A 26,158-nucleotide genomic window follows, 5' to 3' on the forward strand; every position below is an offset into this window, starting at 1 on the left:
CAGAAGCAACATTCTTCAGTTATTTCTGACCAGAAACATCATTCAGCAGTTATTTCTGACCAGAAGCAACATTCCTCAGTTATTTCTGACCAGAAGCAACATTCTCCAGTTATTTCTGACCAGAAGCAACATTCTTCAGTTATTTCTGACCAGAAGCAACATTCAGCAGTTATTTCTGACCAGAAGCAACATTCAGCAGTTATTTCTGACCAGAAGCAACATTCCTCAGTTATTTCTGACCAGAAGCAACATTCCTCAGTTATTTCTGACCAGAAGCAACATTCTGCAGTTATTTCTGACCAGAAGCAACATTCCTCAGTTATTTCTGACCAGAAGCAACATTCTTCAGTTATTTCTGACCATAAGCAACATTCATCAGTTATTTCTGACCAGAAGTAACATTCCTCAGTTATTTCTGACCAGACGCAACATTCCTCAGTTATTTCTGACCAGAAGCAACATTCCTCAATTATTTCTGACCAGAAGCAACATTCCTCAGTTATTTCTGACCATAAGCAACATTCATCAGTTATTTCTGACCAGAAGTAACATTCCTCAGTTATTTCTGACCAGAAGCAACATTCCTCAATTATTTCTGACCGGAAGCAACATTCCTCAGTTATTTCTGACCATAAGCAACATTCATCAGTTATTTCTGACCAGAAGTAACATTCCTCAGTTATTTCTGACCAGAAGCAACATTCCTCAGTTATTTCTGACCAGAAGCAACATTCCTCAATTATTTCTGACCAGAAGCAACATTTCTCAGTTATTTCTGACCATAAGCAACATTCATCAGTTATTTCTGACCAGAAGCAACATTCCTCAGTTATTTCTGACCAGAAGCAACATTCATCAGTTATTTCTGACCAGAAGCAACATTCCTCAGTTATTTCTGACCAGAAGCAACATTCCCCAGTTATTTCTGACCGGAAGTAACATTCCTCAGTTATTTCTGACCAGAAGCAACATTCCTCAGTTATTTCTGACCAGAAGCAACATTCGCCAGTTATGTCACATGAACCAGTTTGAGTAATTACACTGTCACGTGACAATTTACACAACCTAACATCAAGAGATTGTGTCCACATTGAGGTAAACACATCAGCACTACAAGTTTCAAGCCGACCCGAAGATGCATTCTCCAGTTATTGCAGTGACTCCAACAAAATTTGTGCCTACGCAGCCTAAATCTCTCGAGTGTTCCATCTGTTTCATACGGTGATTCAACCATTGATGTTTGATGACCCCCTCTACTGTTGTATTTTAATCAGACGATAGTGATAAACCCGTAGGGGTCGTTTATCGTATGGAGAATGCAAGGCATTTGTAAAAAAAATAAGGCACAATATCGTGACTGGAACAATGCAGAAATAACTCTGGTCGCGGGTTCAAACCCCACCCGTGGTGGGGTTTGGTTTTAATACCCAAATAACCGGCTTACGACGACGCTTCGGTTCGTCTTGGACCATTTACAAAGTCACACTGACAGGAGAGGAGGGAGTATATAGCGGCAGGACGTGGTGGTGGTGGTAGTAGTGGTGGTGGTGGTGGTATTAGTGGTGGTGGTGGTGGTAGTAGTAGTGGAGGTAGTAGGCAGTAGTGGTGGCGGTAGTAATGGTGGTGGAGTTAGTTAAATACTAAGAATGAGGAGTACTGCAAGGGAGCTAGGGGCCCTCAAGGGAGCTAGGGACCCACAAGGGAGCTAGGGGCCCACAAGGGAGCTAGGGGCCCACAAGGGAGCTAGGGGCCCACAAGGGAGCTAGGGGCCCACAAGGGAGCTAGGGGCCCACAAGGAAGCTTTGGGCCCACAAGGGAGCTAGGGGCCCACAAGGGAGCTAGGGGCCCACAAGGGAGCTAGGGGCCCACAAGGGAGCTATGGCCCCACAAGGGAGCTAGGGGCCCACAAGGGAGCTAGGGGCCCACAGAGGGTAAGAGCAAGAACACAGAGGGGGGGAATAATATAGGACAAATACCCAAGGCAGAAGAAAGAAGACCCAAAGGAGAAAGAGAAAAGAGGAAAGGGAATGATGGAGAAGAGGAAAGAAGAATCAGGTTGAGTCACGGATGTTCTGACGTTTGGGAGAGGAAGGCATCAACAGAGACGAAGTCAGGACTAAGATTCATACAAGGAAAGTTGTGTATAAGGAAGCATTCAACCAGACGGCGACTGTGAAAGTTAGACGTAGGGTAGACAGTTTTAGCAGAAGACCAGTCAATAGGATAACTGTGATCTCTGACGTGACAGAAAAGAGCATTGTTAGTGTCGGTGAGTCTAACATTACTTTTGTGCTCCCTGAGTCTGTCAGAAAGAGACGGGCCAGTTTCTCCAAAGTACTGGAGAGGACAGGAGGAGCAGGAAATAGAGTAGACACCAGGAACATGTACAGAGGGAGGAGAGGTATGAACTAGATCCGTACGAAGAGTGTTAGTCTGGCGAAAAGTAAGTTTAATGTCTAAGGAATGGAGAGAGTTGTTGAGATTAGAAACACCGGAAATGTAGGGAAGGCAGAGGACAGGAGAGTTCCCAGGAGTAGAGAGTTTGGGAGAGAAGAAATTACGTTTAGCACGTGAGAGGAAGAGTCTATGAAATGGGAAAGGTAGCCAAGACGGGAAAGTTAATTAATAAGAGTGCAAATTTCTGATTCAAGAAACTGAGGTTCACAGAAAAGGGAAAACCTGTATCTGAGCGGTGGACATCAAGTAAAGGAAGCAAGGAATTACATTCCCATTCAGCTTTAAACTTAATGGAAGGGCCAAGATTATTAAGAGCTTCAAGAAATGGTTGGAAGAGACTAGAGTCGTCAGGATAGAAAGCAAAGATGTCTTCAACCCACTGGACACTGCTTTCCCTGATCATGCCCGTTTCCTACTTCAACAGCTCATTCTTTCTACAAAGTCTCAGGTTGAAGATGACGTCTTTACTCTCCGTCAGCATCAACGTGCTCTCTTCGCTTCTCTTCCACAAGATCTCTGTAACCTTCTCTCTACCATTGCCTTTGACACTGCTCGCCTGAACTCACAAATTCATTCTTCTAAGCTACAGAATAAACTTCAACGTCTCATGTCAGATAGCTCTCGGTCTAAATTCTCCCTTATCGACTGTGTTAGTAATCTGACTTCTGTCACACTCTCTCACCATAAGCTCGAATTTCTTGGTTTTGGTCTTTCCTTTGCCACTTCGCCTGCCCCTCGCGCTGGTATTGACCTGATTAACTCTATTGATTCTTTTCGTTAGTCTTGCTCTGGTAATCTTCCTGACTTGTCCACTTTTCGTGACGCTCTCCTGCTGTTGATAGACTGTTTCGTGACGCTCTCCTGCTGTTGATAGTCTGTTTCGTGACGCTCTCCTGCTGTTGATAGACTGTTTTGTAAGAATCACCACCTTCCTCGCCACTATCAACTTGCCCATTCTTCTCTTACATCTAACACTAACATCGTCATACTATCGCCTGAGAATGGGCCAGTAGGCCTACTGCAGTGTTGCTGCAGTAGTGTGTTCTTGTGTTCTTCACGTGTCGTGTTCACCTTCACTGCATCACACATCTCTACAGTGGATGTGTTGCCTCACAATCATTACACAACATAATCACTTCAGCTGAAGAAATAAGTTGAGTTTTTAAACTGTTAAACATCGGCCTTAAATTATACATTTTCACCTGGTTGATAAATTAAGATAATATATTCCACCAGTGAGAACTTAACATTGTCTCCCTCCACAGGACGAGAAGAACCAAGTGTTGACTACCAACGTCTGGCTGGATCAGGTAAGACTCTGCTTATAATTAACAGGATTTTTCTGCGTTTTTATATTTACACATCGGTAGTCTCCCACCAAGAAAGGGTGACCCGAAGAAGAAGAAACAGGTTCATCATCATTCACTCCATCACTCTCTTGCCAGAGGCGTCTACACTAGAGTTAAAAAAACTGCAACATGTCAATACATAATAGAATTTATTGCTTGCGTAGTATTGAAAAATTGGTTAGTGAAATATTTTTGTTAGTGGGTTTGGTTTGAGAAAGACCTGCCTAGTATGGGCCAGTAGGCTTGCTGCAGTGCTCCTCCTTTCTTATGTTCTTATCTTATCGCTTGATACCAAGGTGAAATATATAATGTGATGTAAATAGTTTAGAACACCGACGAGTCGAAGAATGAGACGTTTGTGGAAGATTTTGGAATCTTTATTGAGGAAACGTTTCGCTAGCCAGTGACTTCATCAGTCCAATACATAGAAGAACGGTGCAAGTTGTGGAGTTTGAGGTAATCAGTCCCTGTGTGTTTAGTCCATCAATCTTGATATACTTTTATCAAGGTTGATTGATTGAGAATATGGATTGCAGGCTGAGGGACTGATTACCTCAAACTCATCCTCATTTTTCACTGTTTTCTGTATTGGACTGAAGAAGCCACTGGTTGGCGAAACGTTTACTCAGAAAGGATTTCCAAATGTTGTGCAAGTGTGTCAGTCTTCAACTTTGTATAGTATATTCTGTGTGTGTGTGTGTGTGTGTGTGTGTGTGTGTGTGTGTGTGTGTGTGTGTGTGTGTGTGTGTGTGTGTGTGTGTGTGTGTGTGTGTGTGTGTGTGTGTGTGTGTGTGTGTGTGTGTGTGTGTACTCACCTATTTGTTTGTGGTTGCAGGGGTCGAGTCCTAGCTCCTGGCCCCGCCTCTTCACCGGTTGCTAATAGGCCCTCTCTCTCCCCGCTCCATGAGCTTTATCAAACCTCGTCTTAAAACTGTGTATGGTTCCTGCCTCCACTACGTCATTTTCTAGGCTATTCCACTGCCTTACAACTCTATGACTGAAGAAATACTTCCTACTATCTCTCTGACTCATTTGTGTCTTCAACTTCCAATTGTGGCCTCTTGTTTCTGTGTCCCCTCCCTGGAACATCCTGTCTTTGTCCACCTTGTCTATTCCACGCAGTATTTTATATGTCGTTATCATGTCTCCCCTGACCCTCCTGTCCTCCAGTGTGGTCAGGCCGATTTCCCTTAATCTTTCTTCATAGGACATTCCCCTTAGCTCTGGAACTAACCTTGTGGCAAACCTTTGTACTTTCTCTAGTTTCTTGACGTGCTTTATCAAGTGCGGGTTCCAAACAGGTGCTGCATACTCCAGTATGGGCCTGACATACACGGTGTACAGTGTCTTGAATGATTCCTTACTAAGGTATCGGAATGCTGTTCTCAGGTTTGCCAGGCGCCCATATGCTGCAGCAGTTATCTGATTGATGTGTGCTTCCGGAGACATGCTCGGTGTTATACTCACCCCAAGATCTTTCTCCTTGAGTGAGGTTTGCAGTCTTTGGCCACCTAGCATATACTCTGTCTGTGGTCTTCTGTGCCCTTCCCCTATCTTCATGACTTTGCATTTGGCAGGATTAAATTCGAGAAGCCATTTGCTGGACCAGGTGTCCAGTCTGTCCAGGTCTCTTTGAAGTCCTGCCTGGTCCTCATCAGATTTAATTCTCCTCATTAACTTCACATCATCTGCAAACAGGGACACTTCTGAGTCTAACCCTTCCGTCATGTCGTTCACATATACCAAAAATAGCACTGGTCCTAGGACCGACCCCTGTGGGACCCCGCTCGTCACAGGTGCCCACTGTGATACATCATTACGTACCATGACTCGTTGTTGCCTCCCTGTCAGGTATTCTCTGATCCATTGCAGTGCCCTTCCTGTTATATGCGCCTGATGCTCTAGCTTCTGCACTAATCTCTTGTGAGGAACTGTGTCAAAGGCCTTCTTGCAGTCCAAGAAGATGCAATCAACCCACCCCTCTCTCTCTTGTCTTACTTCTGTTATTTTATCATAAAACTCCAGAAGGTTTGTGACACAGGATTTGCCTTCCGTGAATCCGTGCTGGTTGGCATTTATACTCCTGTTCCGTTCCAGGTGCTCCACCACTCTCCTCCTGATAATCTTCTCCATAATTTTGCATACTATACACGTCAATGACACAGGTCTATAGTTTAGTGCCTCTTTTCTGTGTGTGTGTGTGTTAGTTACCATTTTGTCTTAGGCACATGTCGATTAGACACTAGGCCTGTTGTGTGTGTGTGTGTGTGTGTGTGTGTGTGTGTGTGTGTGTGTGTGTGTGTGTGTCTGTGTGTGTGTGTGTGTTAGGTACCATTTTGTACTAGGCACATGTCGATTGGACACTAGGCCTGTTGTATTTGCGTGTGTGTGTGTGTGTGTGTGTGTGTGTGTGTGTGTACTCACCTAGTTGTACTCACCTAGTTGAGGTTGCGGGGGTCGAGTCCGAGCTCCTGGCCCCGCCTCTTCACTGATCGCTACTAGGTCACTCTCCCTGAGCCGTGAGCTTTATCATACCTCTGCTTAAAGCTATGTATGGATCCTGCCTCCACTACATCGCTTCCCAAACTATTCCACTTACTGACTACTCTGTGGCTGAAGACATACTTCCTAACATCCCTGTGATTCATCTGTGTCTTCAGCTTCCAACTGTGTCCCCTTGTTACTGTGTCCAATCTCTGGAACATCCTGTCTTTGTCCACCTTGTCAATTCCTCTCAGTATTTTGTATGTCGTTATCATGTCCCCCTATCCTGTCCTCCAGTGTCGTCAGGTTGATTTCCCTTAACCTCTCCTCGTAGGACATACCTCTTAGCTCTGGGACTAGTCTTGTTGCAAACCTTTGCACTTTCTCTAGTTTCTTCACGTGCTTAAGGCTAGGTGTGGGTTCCAAACTGGTGCCGCATACTCCAATATGGGCCTAACGTACACGGTGTACAGGGTCCTGAATGATTCCTTATTAAGATGTCGGAATGCTGTTCTGAGGTTTGCTAGGCGCCCATATGCTGCAGCAGTTATTTGGTTGATGTGCGCTTCAGGAGATGTGCCTGGTGTTATACACACCCCAAGATCTTTTTCCTTGAGTGAGGTTTGTAGTCTCTGACCCCCTAGACTGTACTCCGTCTGCGGCCTTCTTTGCCCTTCCCCAATCTTCATGACTTTGCACTTGGTGGGATGTGGTGTGTGTGGTGTGTGTGTGTGTGTGTGTGTGTGTGTGTGTGTGTGTGTGGTGTGTGTGTGTGTGTGTGTTTGTGTGTGTGTGTGTGTACTCACCTAATTGTGGTTGCAGGGGTCGATACTCAGCTCCTGACCCCGCTACTTCACTGAACGCTACTAGGTCCTCTCTCTCCCTGCTCCATGAGCTTTATCATACCTCGTCTTAAAGCTATGCATGGTTCCTGCCACCACTACATCACTCGCCAGACTGTTCCGCTTCCTGTGTGTGTGTGTGTGTGTGTGTGTGTGTGTGTGTTTGTGTGTAGATGTTGGTTCATACAGTGCTTCTGTTCACTCTCTCAGATCCAACTGAGAGATGTTTGGTTCCACCGTCTTCAAGGTACCAAATTGACTCGGAAGATTAATCATCTCTTGCCTTCTTTTTGTACTGTGTACAATGTAGTACTCTCTCTCTCTCTCTCTCTCTCTCTCTCTCTCTCTCTCTCTCTCTCTCTCTCTCTCTCTCTCTTTTACTCAGGGTTTGACAAGGTTAGGTTATAGATCCCTAGTGTTATTGACAAGCTATTTACAGGTTAAGGATTCCTAACTTTATTGACAAGCTAAGAGCTGTTACCTACATCAGATCATTTGAAAGCATTTTTATTGTTATGAAACATACAAGCGGGAAACGGGATGAAGTTGGAGCCATCTGTGGGCCAGCTGTGAGCCAGCATTTTCATTTGATCAACTGACTTTATCTCGTTGACATCATAATGATGTACGAATGTGTTCCATACTCGAGTCATCCTGGGTATATATGATCTCAGATGAAGTGATGTTCTGGAGAAGGGTACAGCCAGAGTGAAGTTGCTGCTTTCTGCCCGTCTTGTGGTATAAAAGCTTGTTTCACGCTGTCCTCGAAGTGGATCCAAGTGTGTTACTTTGATAATATTGCCCTTGTACATCACAGTAAGGCCACCCACATCCCTCCTGTATTGAAGGCTCTGCTGAAATGATCTATCAAGGATGGGTCCAGGAGAGAGATGAGACGTCTTGCTCTGTTCTCTACTCTGTCAAGCAGTCGCAGGTGAGAGGGGGGAAGGTAAACAAAGAAAGTGGAGCATACTCAAGGTGTAAGCGTACTTGTGCCTCGTACAGATTCTTGCAAGCCCTACTGCCAAATAGATGCGAGTTATGTCGAAGTACTGTAAGCTTCCTGGCTGTCTTGTTTGCAAGATTTACAACATGGTTCTTAATAGTCAGTTTGGAGTCAAATTTCACCCCAAGGATATCAACTTCTTCTCCAGGTGTCAACACCCTCCCATTCATCCTTACTACTGCACCAGCATTACCATCATGGTGCCTAGAGACGATCATCATTTGTGTTTTCTCAGGTGCAAATGTTACTTGCCATCTATTTCCCCAAGCTGATATAGCTCTCAGCTGGTGATTGATGTAGCTTAGAGCAGCTGGCATTTCTTCTCTTGGATAAGTAAATGTCAGTAAGTAAATCTCTCTCTCTCTCTCTCTCTCTCTCTCTCTCTCTCTCTCTCTCTCTCTCTCTCTCTCTGTCTCTCTCTCTCTCTCTCTCTCTCTCTCCCTCCCTCTCTGTCTCTCTGTCTGTCTGTCTGTCTGTCTGTCTCTCTCTCTCTCTCTCTCTCTCTCTCTCTCTCTCTCTCTCTCTCTCTCTCTCTCTCTCTCTCTCTCTCTCTCTCTCTCTCTCTCTCTTTTTTTCAGAGAAAACCTCCTTATATTTTCTCCTCAGCTCCAGGAAGTCTGCTTCTCTCAGACTTCCTGGTCATTCCTTGTGAGATCTTTCTTCTCTACTCTTATTACCTACGTCAGAATCACTCAGGGTGAATATGAGGTCCAGCCTTGCTAGTTCATCCCCTCCTCTTTCTCTGGTTGTGTCCCCAACATGTTGGTACATTAAGTACTCCACCTCAACCTCCAGCATCTTAGCCATCCACGTTTCTGGTCCCAAATGTGGCTCCATATTCTCCTTTTCTATACACATCAACTGGGTATCTTTATTAAGTAGATGTTTCACCCACCAATAGCTTCATCAGTACATAAGAGAAGACTGAAGAGGAAGAAGATGGGGTAATGAGTCCCTCAGCCTAGTAGTGTTACACACTTATTCTACTCCTCAATATGTTTTCATTAAACAAGACAGTTACGAACAACACAAATTATAAACACAGAATTGTGACAGTCATCCTACAATACTTAGACTGAAAACTGACTTAAATCCTCATTTAGAAACTAAGACATTGTTGACTGGTGGTGATTAAGTTACAAACCTTCTTAACCAAACTCACGGGCATGATAACAGACGCGATATTCCCAACTGGATATAAGATCCTGAGGTAAGATATAAGGAACAGAGTTGGGGGAAGGGACGCATTCTCTGTAGGATGAAACACCAACCAGCTATTTGGAGCAAGAATATATATAACGAGGTGTGTGCCACTTTGTACATAGGCTGCTACTTTACTGTAACCTCCATCTTAAAGATTAAAAGATTATTAACTGGTGCTGCACGGGAACGGTATACAGTACCGACGAAAGGGAGAATTAGACACATGTACAACATCTGGGTATCTTTAATGTAGACGTTTCGCCCACCAGTGGCTTTATCAATTCAATATAAGGATATAATGTGAAGACTGTAGAACTATATACAAAAGATGAGGTAATCAGTCCCTCAGTACCATAGAACATCTTAGTCATTAAAACTACGGTGTTGTTCACCAACTTCAAGACTGAGGGACCGATTACCTCACCTTTTGTATACAGTTGTTCTGTTTTCACATTATCTTCTTCTGTTGTATTGATAAAGCCATTGACTGGAGATACATCAACAAATGAAGATACCCAGATGTTGCACATGTGTCTAATTGTCATCCTAACAGGTGTTTAATAGATCAAATGCAGAGTTACTGACGCTCTGGTTTCGAAAAGGCTTCCAGCACAGCTAACCACGTAATCTGAGACCACATCCAGGTCTCAACAACGAGTAATATACACCAAGAGGTGTTCTTTCAGTGTATATATACACAGAGAGTATACTTTAACCCGTATTGTAATGATTAAAGTATCGATAACAGGTGGTGATGCAGCAGTAATGACCTTCTCGTAGCCAACAGGCTTAATCCCAATTAACTAGCGATCCTTGGTGTCAGGTGTCTCCCATATCAGTGTCTGTGGAAGCTGCTGAGTTTCCAGCCGGTGGCGGCCAGCTGGTGGCTGCCAGCTGGTGGTGGGAGCTGGTAGGGGCCAGCTGGTGGTGGCAGCTGGTGAGCTGCCAGCTGGTGGCGGCTTTCACAGATTAAAACAGGTTATTATTGTGGTACATTCTGGTACACTCGTTCACCTGGTAATTAATGTACGTAGGATGAACTGGTAATTAATGTACGTAGGATGAACTGGTAATTAATGTACGTAGGATGAACTGGTAATTAATGTACGTAGGATGAACTGGTAATTAATGTACGTAGGATGAACTGGTAATTAATGTACGTAGGATGAACTGGTAATTAATGTACGTAGGATGAACTGGTAATTAATGTACGTAGGATGAACTGGTAATTAATGTACGTAGGATGAACTGGTAATTAATGTACGTAGGCTGAACTGTAATTAATGGACGTAGGATGAACTGGTAATTAATGTACGTAGGATGAACTGGTAATTAATGTACGTAGGATGAACTGGTAATTAATGTACGTAGGATGAACTGGTAATTAATGTACGTAGGATGAACTGGTAATTAATGTACGTAGGATGAACTGGTAATTAATGTACGTAGGATGAACTGGTAATTAATGTACGTAGGATGAACTGGTAATTAATGTACGTAGGATGAACTGGTAATTAATGTACGTAGGATGAACTGGTAATTAATGTACGTAGGATGAACTGGTAATTAATGTACGTAGGATGAACTGGTAATTAATGTACGTAGGATGAACTGGTAATTAATGTACGTAGGATGAACTGGTAATTAATGTACGTAGGATGAACTGGTAATTAATGGATGTGGGTTATCAGTCCCTCAGCCTTAATAGTAGGTTATCAATCCCTCAACCTTAATAGTAGGTTATCAATCCCTCAACCTTAATAGTAGGTTATCAATCCCTCAACCTTAATAGTAGGTTATCAGTCCCTCAACCTTAATAGTAGGTTATCAATCCCTCAACCTTAATAGTAGGTTATCAATCCCTCAACCTTAATAGTAGGTTATCAATCCCTCAACCTTAATAGTAGGTTATCAATCCCTCAACCTTAATAGTAGGTTATCAATCCCTCAACCTTAATAGTAGGTTATCAATCCCTCAACCTTAATAGTAGGTCATCAGTCCCTCAGCCTTAATAGTAGGTTATCAATCCCTCAACCTTAATAGTAGGTTATCAATCCCTCAACCTTAATAGTAGGTTATCAATCCCTCAACCTTAATAGTAGGTTATCAATCCCTCAACCTTAATAGTAGGTCATCAGTCCCTCAACCTTAATAGTAGGTTATCAGTCCCTCAACCTTAATAGTAGGTTATCAGTCCCTCAACCTTAATAGTAGGTTATCAGTCCCTCAACCTTAATAGTAGGTTATCAGTCCCTCAACCTTAATAGTAGGTCATCAGTCCCTCAACCTTAATAGTAGGTTATCAGTCCCTCAGCCCTGATTCATCAAGACTGAGGGGCTCATCACAGGTATCACAGGAATGTGAACCGCAGGTCTACTGGTCCAGGAGCTATACAAACTTAAGAAAATTAAAATAGATCAATATTGCAGTAGGCCAGTTGATTCAGTTTATACCTAACTGCAGTAGGCCTACTGGTCAGTAAAAATTGAGGATCACTTAAAAAGGCCTACTGGTGTATATATATGTCGTGCCGAATATGTAAAACTGGTCAATTAGCAAGAACTCATTTCAAATTAAGTCCTTTCTAAAATTTTCTCTTATACGTTTAAAGATATATTTTTTTCATTAATGTTGATGCAAAAATTTTTAATTTTGCACCAAAAGAATCTTAGAAAACTTACCTAACCTTATTATAACAAGAACAATTTATTTTAGCCTAACCCAACTAAATATATTTTAGATTTGTTTACAGTAATTTAATACTAAACAAACACAGTGAAATATATTTTTTTCGTTAGGTTCAGAATGATTTTGGAGAAATTATTGCATACAAAAATTTTCACTTGTCCTATATGGCAAGATGAACGTTGCTATTTAAGCCAAGATCGCAAGTTCTGCCTATTCGGCACGACATATATATATATATATATATATATATATATATATATATATATATATATATATATATATATATATATATATATATATATATATATATATATATATATATATATATATATATATATATATTGTGCCAAATAGGTATAACTTGCGATTGTGGCTTAAATAGCAACGCTCTTCTTGCCGAATAAGACAAGCGAATTTTTGTTTATGCAATAATTTCGCAAAAATCATTCTGAACTTAACGAAAAAAATATATTTCACTGTGTTTGTTTAGTATTAAATTATTGTAAACTTATCTAAAATATATTTAGTTGAATTAGGCTAAATTAAATTGCACTTGTTATAATAAGGTTAACAATCACCAGATGCAGCATCCATCACATACTCTCACACACACACACACACACACACACACACACACACACACACACACACACACACACACACACACACACACCATGGGGGTCCCGAAACATGGAGAGCCAAGATGATGGATGTGGTACTGGAAAACCTCATGCATCAACATGTTAGAGACACTACCAGAGAGAGAGGAGAGGATGAACCAGCAAGGTTGGACCTTGTATTCACCTTGAGTAGTTCGGACATCGAGGGTATCATGTATGAAAGGCCCCTGGGAGCTAGTGATCATGTGGTTCTGTGCTTCGACTACATAGTTGAGCTCCAAGTGGAGAGAGTAGCAGGAATAGGCTGGGAAAAACCAAACTACAAAAGGGGGAACTACTCAGGCATGAGGAACTTCAAGACATTCAGTGGGAAAGGGAACTGACAGGAAAACCAGTACACGAAATGATGGACTATGTAGCAACAAAATGCAAGGAGGCAGAGGAGAGGTTTGTTCCCAAGGGAAACAGAAATAATGGGAAGAACAGAACGAGTCCTTGGTTCACCCAAAGGTGTAGGGAGGCAAAAGCTAGGTGTACTAGAGAATGGAAAAGGTACAGAAGACAGAGAACTCAGGAAAATAAAGAGATTAGCCGAAGAGCCAGAAACGAATATGCACAGATAAGAAGGGAGGCTCAGTGACAATGTGAAAATGACATAGCATCAAAAGTAAAGACTGACCCTAAGCTGTTGTACAGCCACATCAGGAGGAAAACAACAGTCAAGGACCAGGTAATCAGACTGAGGAAGGGTGATGGGGAGTTCACAAGAAACGACCGAGAGGTATGTGAGGAGCTCAACACGAGATTTAAAGAAGTATTGACAGTGGAAACCAGTAGGACTCAGGAAATCAGAACAGGGGGGTACACCAGCAAGTGCTGGATGAGGTACACATAACCAAGGAGGAGGTGAAGGAGCTGCTATATGAACTTGACACCTCAAAGGCGGTGGGACAAGACAACATCTCTCTGTGGGTCCTTAAAGAGGGAGCAGAGATGCTGTGTGAGCCATTAACAAAGATCTTCAACACATCCGTTCAAACTTGGCAACTCCCTGAGGTATGGAAGATGGCAAATGTAGTCCCAATTTTTAAAAAGGGAGACAGACATGAGGCACTAAACTACAGACCTGTATCACTAACGTGTATAGTATGCAAAGTCATGGAGAAGATCATCAGGAGGAGAGTGGTGGAGCACCTGGAAAGAAACAAGTGTATAATTGACAACCAGCACGGTTTCAGGGAAGGAAAATCCTGTGTCACAAACCTACTAGAGTTTTATGACAAGGTGACAGAAGTAAGACAAGAGAGAGAGGGGTGGATCGACTGCATTTTTTGGACTGCAAGAAGGCCTTCGACAGAGTTCCTCACAAGAGGTTACGGCAAAAGCTAGAGGATCAGGCACACATAACAGGAAAGGCACTGCAATGGATCAGAGAATATCTGACAGGGAGGCAACAACGAGTCATGGTACGCGACGAGGTGTCAGAGTGGGCGCCTGTGACAAGCGGGTTTCCACAGGGGTCAGTCCTAGGACCTGTGCTGTTTTTGGTATATGTGAATGACATAACGGAAGGGATAGACTCAGAAGTGTCCTTGTTGCAGATGATGTGAAGTTAATGAGAAGAATCAAATCGGGCAAGGATCAGGCAGGACTACAAAGAGACCTGGACACCCTACAAGCCTGGTCCAGCAACTGTCTCCTTGAGTTTAATTAACCCTGCCAAATGCAAAGTCATGAAGATTGGGGAAGGGCAAAGAAGACCGCAGACACAATATAGTCTAGATGGTCAAAGACTGCAAACCTCACTCAAGGAAAAAGATCTGGGGGGTGAGTATAACACCGAGCATATCTCCTGAGGCCCACATCAATCAGATAACTGCTGCAGCATACGGGCGCCTGGCAAACCTACGGATAGCGTTCCGATACCTCAGTAAGGAATCGTTCAAGACTTAGTATACCATTTACGTCAGGTCCATACTGGAGTATGCAGCACCAGTTTGGAATCCACACCTGGTCAAGCACGTCAAGAAATTAGAGTAAGTGCAAAGGTTTGCAACAAGACTAGTCCCAGAGCTAAGGGGATTGTCCTACGAAGAAACGTTGAAGGAAATCGGCCTGACGACACTGGAGGACAGGAGGGTCAGGGGAGACATGATAACGACAAATAAAATACTGCGCGGAATAGACAAGGTGGACAAAGACGGGATGTACCAGAGATGGGACACAGAAACAAGAGGTCACAATTGAAAGTTGAAGACTCAGATGAATTAAAGGGATGTTAGGAAGTATTTCTTCAGTCATAGAGTAGTCAGGCCATGGAATAGCCTTGAAAGTGATGAAGTGGAGGCGGGAACCATACATAGTTTTAAGGCGAGGTATGATAAAGCTCATGGAGCAGGGAGAGAGAGGACCTAGTAGCAATCAGTGAAGAGGCGGGGCCAGGAGCTATGAATCGACCCCTGCAACCACAAATAGGTGAGTACGTGAGTACAAATAGGTGAGTACACACACACACACACACACCTGACGCGACGAGGTGTCAGAGTGGGCGCCTGTGACAAGCGGGGTTCCACAGGGGTCAGTCCTAGGACCTGTGCTGTTCTTGGTATACGTGAACGACATAACGGAAGGGATAGACTCAGAAGTGTCCTTGTTTGCAGACGATGTGAAGTTAATGAGAAGAATCGAATCGGACGAGGATCAGGCAGGACTACAAAGACACCTGGACAGGCTACAAGCCTGGTCCAGCAACTGGCTCCTTGAATTTAACCCTGCCAAATGCAAAGTCATGAAGATTGGGGAAGGGCAAAGAAGACCGCAGACACAATATAGTTTAGATGGCCAAAGACTGCAAACCTCACTCAAGGGAAAAAGATCTGGGGGTGAGTAAAACACCGAGCATATCTCCTGAGGCGCACATCAATCAGATAACTGCTGCAGCATACGGGCGCCTGGCAAACCTACGGATAGCGTTCCGATACCTCAGTAAGGATTCGTTTAAGACTCTGTACACCATCTACGTCAGGCCCATACTGGAGTATGCAGCACCAGTTTGGAATCCACACCTAGTCAAGCACGTCAAGAAATTAGAGAAAGTGCAAAGGTTTGCAACAAGACTAGTGCCAGAGCTACGGGGATTGTCCTACGAAGAAAGGTTGAGGGAAATCGGCCTGACGACACTGGAGGCCAGGAGGGTCAGGGGAGACATGATAACGACATATAAAATACTGCGCGGAATAGACGAGGTGGACAAAGACGGGATGTTCCAGAGATGGGACACAGACACAAGAGGTCACAATTGGAAGTTGAAGACTCAGATGAATCAAAGGGATGTTAGGAAGTATTTCTTCAGTCATAGAGTAGTCAGGCCATGGAATAGCCTAGAAAGTGATGTGGTGGAGGCAGGAACCATACATAGTTTTAAGGCGAGGTATGATAGAGCTCATGGGGCAGGGAGAGAGAGGACCTAGTAGCAATCAGAGAAGAGGCGGGGCCAGGAGCTGTGACTCGACCCCTGCAACCACAAATAGGTGAGTACAAATAGGTGAGTACACACACACACACACACACACACAGTTAACAGTCACCAGAGGCAGCATCCATCACACACACACACACACACACACACACACACACACACACACACACACACACACACACACACACACACACACACACACACACACACACACACACACACACACACACACACACACACACACACACACACACACACACACACACACACACACACACACACACACACACACACAGATAACAATCACCAGAGGCAGCATCCATCACACACACACACACACACACACACACAGATAACAATCACCAGAGGCAGCATACATCACACACACACACACACACACACACACACACACACACACACACACACACACACATATATAACAATCACCAGATGCAGCATCCGTCACACACACACACGGATAACAATCACCAGATGCAGCATCCGTCACACACACACACAGATAACAATCACCAGATGCAGCATCCGTCACACACACACACAGATAACAATCACCAGATGCAGCATCCATAATACACACACACACACAGATAACAATCACCAGATGCAGCATCCATCATACACACACAGATAACAATCGCTAGATGCAGCATCTATCACACACACACACACACAGATAACAATCACCAGATGCAGCATCCATCACACACACACACACAGATAACAATCACCAGATGCAGCATCCATCACACACACACACAGATAACAATCACCAGATGCAGCATCCATCATACACACACATATAACAATCACCACATGCAGCATCCATCATACACACACACGCGCAGATAACAATCACCAGATGCAGCATCCATCACACACACACACACACACAGATAACGATCACCAGATGCAGCATCCATCACACACACACAGATAACAATCACCAGATGCAGCATCCATCACACACACACACACAGATAACAATCGCCAGATGCAGCATCCATCACACACACACACACACACAGATAACAATCACCAGATGCAGCATCCATCACACACACACAGATAACAATCATCAGATGCAGCATCCATCACACACACACACACACAGATAACAATCACCAGATGCAGCATCCATCACACACACACACACACACAGATAACAATCACCAGATGCAGCATCCATCACACACACACACACACACACACACACACAGATAACAATCACCAGATGCAGCATCCATCACAAACACACACACACAGATAACAATCACCAGATGCAGCATCCATTACCCACACACACACAGATAACAATCACCAGATGCAGCAGCCATCATACACACACAGATAACAATCACCAGATGCAGCATCCATCACACACACACACACACACAAAGATAACAATCACCAGATGCAGCATCCATGACACACACACACACACAGAAAACAATCACCAGATGCAGCATCCATCACACACACACACAGATAACAATCACCAGATGCAGCATCTATCACACACACACAGATAACAATCACCAGATGCAGCATCCATTATACACACACAGATAACAATCACCAGATGCAGCATCCATCACACACACACACACACACACACACAGATAACAATCACCAAATGCAGCATCCATCACACACACACACACAGATAACAATCACCAGATGCAGCATCCATCACACACACACAGATAACAATCACCAGATGCAGCATCCATCACACACACACACACAGATAACAATCACCAGATGCAGCATCCATCACACACACACACACACAGATAACAATCACCAGATGCACCATCCATCACACACACAGATAACAATCACCAAATGCAGCATCCATCACACACACACACACACAGATAACAATCACCAGATGCAGCATCCATCACACACACACAGATAACAATCACCAGATGCAGCATCCATCACACACACAGATAACAATCACCAGATGCACCATCCATCACACACACAGATAACAATCACCAGATGCAGCATCCATCACACACACACACACACACACAGATAACAATCACCAGTTGCACCATCCATCACACACACAGATAACAATCACCAGATGCAGCATCCATCACACACACACACACACACACACACAGATAACAATCACCAGATGCACCATCCATCACACACACAGATAACAATCACCAGATGCACCATCCATCACACACACAGATAACGATCACCAGATGCAGCATCCATCACACACACAGATAACAATCACCAGATGCAGCATCCATCACACACACACACACAGATAACAATCACCAGATGCAGCATCCATCACACACACAGATAACAATCACCAGATGCAGCATCCATCACACACACACACACAGATAACAATCACCAGATGCACCATCCATCACACACACAGATAACAATCACCAGATGCAGCATCCATCACACACACAGATAACAATCACCAGATGCAGCATCTATCACACACACACACAGATAACAATCACCAGATGCAGCATCCATCACACACACAGATAACAATCACCAGATGCACCATCCATCACACACACAGATAACAATCACCAGATGCACCATCCATCACACACACAGATAACAATCTCCAGATGCAGCATCCATCACACACACACACACAGATAACAATCACCAGATGCAGCATCCATCACACACACAGATAACAATCACAAGATGCACCATCCATCACACACACAGATAACAATCACCAGATGCACCATCCATCACACACACAGATAACAATCACCAGTTGCACCATCCATCACACACAGATGACAATCACCAGATGCAGCATCCATCACACACACACACACACACAGATAACAATCACCAGATGCAGCATCCATCACACACACAGATAACAATCACCAGATGCAGCATCCATCACACACACAGATAACAATCACCAGATGCAGCATCCATCACACACACAGATAACAATCACCAGATGCAGCATCCATCACACACACACACACAGATAACAATCACCAGATGCACCATCCATCACACACACAGATAACAATCACCAGATGCAGCATCCATCACACACACAGATAACAATCACCAGATGCAGCATCTATCACACACACACACAGATAACAATCACCAGATGCAGCATCCATCACACACACAGATAACAATCACCAGATGCACCATCCATCACACACACAGATAACAATCACCAGATGCACCATCCATCACACACACAGATAACAATCTCCAGATGCAGCATCCATCACACACACACACACAGATAACAATCACCAGATGCACCATCCATCACACACACAGATAACAATCACCAGATGCACCATCCATCACACACAGATAACAATCACCAGTTGCACCATCCATCACACACAGATGACAATCACCAGATGCAGCATCCATCACACACACACACACACAGATAACAATCACCAGATGCAGCATCCATCACACACACAGATAACAATCACCAGACGCAGCATCCATCACACACACACAGATAACAATCACCAGATGCAGCATCCATCACACACACACACACAGATAACAATCACCAGATGCAGCATCCATCACACACACACACACACACACCCACACACACACACACACACACACACAGATAACAATCACCAGATGCAGCATCCATCACACACACACACACAACACACACACACACACACACACACACACACACACACACACACACACACACACACACACACACACACACACACACACACACACACAGATAACAATCACCAGATGCAGCATCCATCACACACACAGATAACAATCACCAGATGCAGCATCCATCACACACACAGATAACAATCACCAGATGCACCATCCATCACACACACAGATAACAATCACCAGATGCACCATCCATCACACACACAGATAACAATCGCCAGATGCACCATCCATCACACACACAGATAACAATCACCAGATGCACCATCCATCACACACACAGATAACAATCACCAGATGCAGCATCCATCACACACACAGATAACAATCACCAGATGCAGCATCCATCACACACACAGATAACAATCACCAGATGCAGCATCCATCACACACACACACACACACACAGATAACAATCACCAGATGCAGCATCCATCACACACACAGATAACAATCACCAGATGCACCATCCATCACACACACACACACAACACACACACACACACACACACACACACACACACACACACACACACACACACACACACACACACACACACACACACAGATAACAATCACCAGATGCAGCATCCATCACACACACAGATAACAATCACCAGATGCACCATCCATCACACACACAGATAACAATCACCAGATGCACCATCCATCACACACACAGATAACAATCACCAGATGCACCATCCATCACACACACAGATAACAATCACCAGATGCACCATCCATCACACACACAGATAACAATCACCAGATGCAGCATCCATCACACACACAGATAACAATCACCAGATGCAGCATCCATCACACACACAGATAACAATCACCAGATGCACCATCCATCACACACACAGATAACAATCACCAGATGCACCATCCATCACACACACAGATAACAATCACCAGATGCAGCATCCATCACACACACAGATAACAATCACCAGATGCACCATCCATCACACACACAGATAACAATCACCAGATGCACCATCCATCACACACACAGATAACTATCACCAGATGCACCATCCATCACACACACAGATAACAATCACCAGATGCACCATCCATCACACACACAGATAACAATCACCAGATGCACCATCCATCACACACACAGATAACAATCACCAGATGCACCATCCATCACACACACAGATAACTATCACCAGATGCACCATCCATCACACACACAGATAACAATCACCAGATGCACCATCCATCACACACACAGATAACAATCACCAGATGCAGCATCCATCACACACACAGATAACAATCACCAGATGCAGCATCCATCACACACACACACACACACACAGATAACAATCACCAGATGCACCATCCATCACACACACAGATAACAATCACCAGATGCAGCATCCATCACACACACAGATAACAATCACCAGATGCACCATCCATCACACACACAGATAACAATCACCAGATGCAGCATCCATCACACACACAGATAACAATCACCAGATGCAGCATCCATCACACACACACACACACACACAGATAACAATCACCAGATGCAGCATCCATCACACACACAGATAACAATCACCAGATGCAGCATCCATCACACACACAGATAACAATCACCAGATGCAGCATCCATCACACACACACACACAGATAACAATCACCAGATGCAGCATCCATCACACACACACACACAGATAACAATCACCAGATGCAGCATCCATCACACACACAGATAACAATCACCAGATGCAGCATCCATCACACACACAGATAACAATCACCAGATGCAGCATCCATCACACACACAGATAACAATCACCAGATGCAGCATCCATCACACACACACACACAGATAACAATCACCAGATGCACCATCCATCACACACACAGATAACAATCACCAGATGCAGCATCCATCACACACACAGATAACAATCACCAGATGCACCATCCATCACACACACAGATAACAATCACCAGATGCACCATCCATCACACACACAGATAACAATCACCAGATGCAGCATCCATCACACACACAGATAACAATCACCAGATGCACCATCCATCACACACACAGATAACAATCACCAGATGCACCATCCATCACACACACAGATAACAATCACCAGATGCAGCATCCATCACACACACAGATAACAATCACCAGATGCACCATCCATCACACACACAGATAACAATCACCAGATGCACCATCCATCACACACACACACACACACAGATAACAATCACCAGATGCAGCATCCATCACACACACACACACACACACAGATAACGATCACCAGATGCACCATCCATCACACACACAGATAACAATCACCAGATGCACCATCCATCACACACACACACACACACAGATAACAATCACCAGATGCAGCATCCATCACACACACACACAGATAACGATCACCAGATGCAGCATCCATCACACACACACACACACACAGATAACGATCACCAGATGCAGCATCCATCACACACACAGATAACAATCACCAGATGCACCATCCATCACACACACAGATAACAATCACCAGATGCACCATCCATCACACACACACACACACACAGATAACAATCACCAGATGCAGCATCCATCACACACACACACACACACAGATAACGATCACCAGATGCAGCATCCATCACACACACAGATAACAATCACCAGATGCACCATCCATCACACACACACAGATAACAATCACCAGATGCACCATCCATCACACACACACAGATAACAATCACCAGATGCACCATCCATCACACACACAGATAACAATCACCAGATGCAGCATCCATCACACACACAGATAACAATCACCAGATGCAGCATCCATCACACACACAGATAACAATCACCAGATGCAGCATCCATCACACACACAAACACACACACACACACACACACACACACACACACACACACACACACACACACACACAGATAACAATCACCAGATGCAGCATCCATCACACACACAGATAACAATCACCTGATGCACCATCCATCACACACACAGATAACAATCACCAGATGCACCATCCATCACACACACACAGATAACAATCACCAGATGCACCATCCATCACACACACACAGATAACAATCACCAGATGCACCATCCATCACACACACACAGATAACAATCACCAGATGCAGCATCCATCACACACACACACACACACAGATAACGATCACCAGATGCAGCATCCATCACACACACACACACACACAGATAACGATCACCAGATGCAGCATCCATCACACACACACACACACACACAGATAACAATCACCAGATGCAGCATCCATCACACACACAGATAACAATCACCAGATGCACCATCCATCACACACACAGATAACAATCACCAGATGCAGCATCCATCACACACACAGATAACAATCACCAGATGCACCATCCATCACACACACAGATAACAATCACAAGATGCACCATCCATCACACACACACACACACAGATAACAATCACCAGATGCAGCATCCATCACACACACACACACACACACAGATAACGATCACCAGATGCACCATCCATCACACACACAGATAACAATCACCAGATGCACCATCCATCACACACACACACACACACAGATAACAATCACCAGATACAGCATCCATCACACACACACACACACACACACACAGATAACGATCACCAGATGCAGCATCCATCACACACACAGATAACAATCACCAGATGCACCATCCATCACACACACACAGATAACAATCACCAGATGCACCATCCATCACACACACACAGATAACAATCACCAGATGCACCATCCATCACACACACAGATAACAATCACCAGATGCAGCATCCATCACACACACAGATAACAATCACCAGATGCAGCATCCATCACACACACAGATAACAATCACCAGATGCAGCATCCATCACACACACACACACACACACACACACACACACACACACACACACAGATAACAATCACCAGATGCAGCATCCATCACACACACAGATAACAATCACCTGATGCACCATCCATCACACACACAGATAACAATCACCAGATGCACCATCCATCACACACACACAGATAACAATCACCAGATGCACCATCCATCACACACACACAGATAACAATCACCAGATGCACCATCCATCACACACACACAGATAACAATCACCAGATGCAGCATCCATCACACACACACACACACACAGATAACAATCACCAGATGCAGCATCCATCACACACACACACACACACAGATAACAATCACCAGATGCACCATCCATCACACACACAGATAACAATCACCAGATGCACCATCCATCACACACACACAGATAACAATCACCAGATGCAGCATCCATCACACACACACACACACACAGATAACAATCACCAGATGCAGCATCCATCACACACACACACACACACACAGATAACAATCACCAGATGCAGCATCCATCACACACACACACACACACAGATAACAATCACCAGATGCACCATCCATCACACACACAGATAACAATCACCAGATGCACCATCCATCACACACACACAGATAACAATCACCAGATGCAGCATCCATCACACACACACACACACACACACACAGATAACAATCACCAGATGCAGCATCCATCACACACACACACACACACAGATAACAATCACCAGATGCACCATCCATCACACACACACAGATAACAATCACCAGATGCACCATCCATCACACACACACACACACAGATAACAATCACCAGATGCAGCATCCATCACACACACACACACACAGATAACAATCACCAGATGCACCATCCATCACACACACAGATAACAATCACCAGATGCACCATCCATCACACACACAGATAACAATCACCAGATGCACCATCCATCACACACACAGATAACAATCACCAGATGCACCATCCGTCACACACTCAGATAACAATCACCAGATGCACCATCCATCACACACACAGATAACAATCACCAGATGCACCATCCATCACACACACAGATAACAATCACCAGATGCACCATCCATCACACACACAGATAACAATCACCAGATGCACCATCCATCACACACACAGATAACAATCACCAGATGCAGCATCCGTCACACACACAGATAACAATCACCAGATGCAGCATCCATCACACACACAGATAACAATCACCAGATGCACCATCCATCACACACACAGATAACAATCACCAGATGCACCATCCATCACACACACAGATAACAATCACCAGATGCACCATCCGTCACACACACAGATAACAATCACCAGATGCACCATCCATCACACACACAGATAACAATCACCAGATGCACCATCCATCACACACACAGATAACAATCACCAGATGCACCATCCATCACACACACAGATAACAATCACCAGATGCACCATCCATCACACACACAGATAACAATCACCAGATGCAGCATCCATCACACACACACATATAACAATCACCAGATGCACCATCCATCACACACACAGATAACAATCACCAGATGCACCATCCATCACACACACAGATAACAATCACCAGATGCACCATCCATCACACACACAGATAACAATCACCAGATGCACCATCCATCACACACACAGATAACAATCACCAGATGCAGCATCCATCACACACACAGATAACAATCACCAGATGCACCATCCATCACACACACACACACAGATAACAATCACCAGATGCACCATCCATCACACACACAGATAACAATCACCAGATGCACCATCCATCACACACACAGATAACAATCACCAGATGCACCATCCATCACACACACAGATAACAATCACCAGATGCACCATCCATCACACACACAGATAACAATCACCAGATGCACCATCCATCACACACACAGATAACAATCACCAGATGCACCATCCATCACACACACAGATAACAATCACCAGATGCACCATCCATCACACACACAGATAACAATCACCAGATGCACCATCCATCACACACACAGATAACAATCACCAGATGCACCATCCATCACACACACAGATAACAATCACCAGATGCACCATCCATCACACACACAGATAACAATCACCAGATGCACCATCCATCACACACACAGATAACAATCACCAGATGCACCATCCATCACACAGATGCAGTCACACACACAGATAACAATCACCAGATGCACCATCCATCACACACACAGATAACAATCACCAGATGCACCATCC

At 44.2% G+C, this 26,158-nt stretch overlaps 1 protein-coding gene across 1 annotated transcript in view; it reads left to right on the plus strand.

Moving 5' to 3' along the window:
* LOC128694092 (acetylcholine receptor subunit alpha-like 1) overlaps positions 1 to 26,158 on the plus strand; it is a gene marked incomplete at its 5' end in the record, with an annotated part of 82,578 nt that overhangs the window by 17,151 nt on the left and 39,269 nt on the right. Inside the window, one exon of the mRNA XM_070093481.1 lies at positions 3,723 to 3,767. Within this exon, the coding sequence (XP_069949582.1) occupies positions 3,723 to 3,767 (45 nt within the window). The remainder of the gene's footprint in view (positions 1 to 3,722; positions 3,768 to 26,158) is intronic.

The sequence above is a fragment of the Cherax quadricarinatus genome, chromosome 43 (genome assembly GCF_038502225.1).
Source record: "Cherax quadricarinatus isolate ZL_2023a chromosome 43, ASM3850222v1, whole genome shotgun sequence".
In the NCBI taxonomy this organism is placed as follows: Eukaryota; Metazoa; Arthropoda; class Malacostraca; order Decapoda; family Parastacidae; genus Cherax; species Cherax quadricarinatus.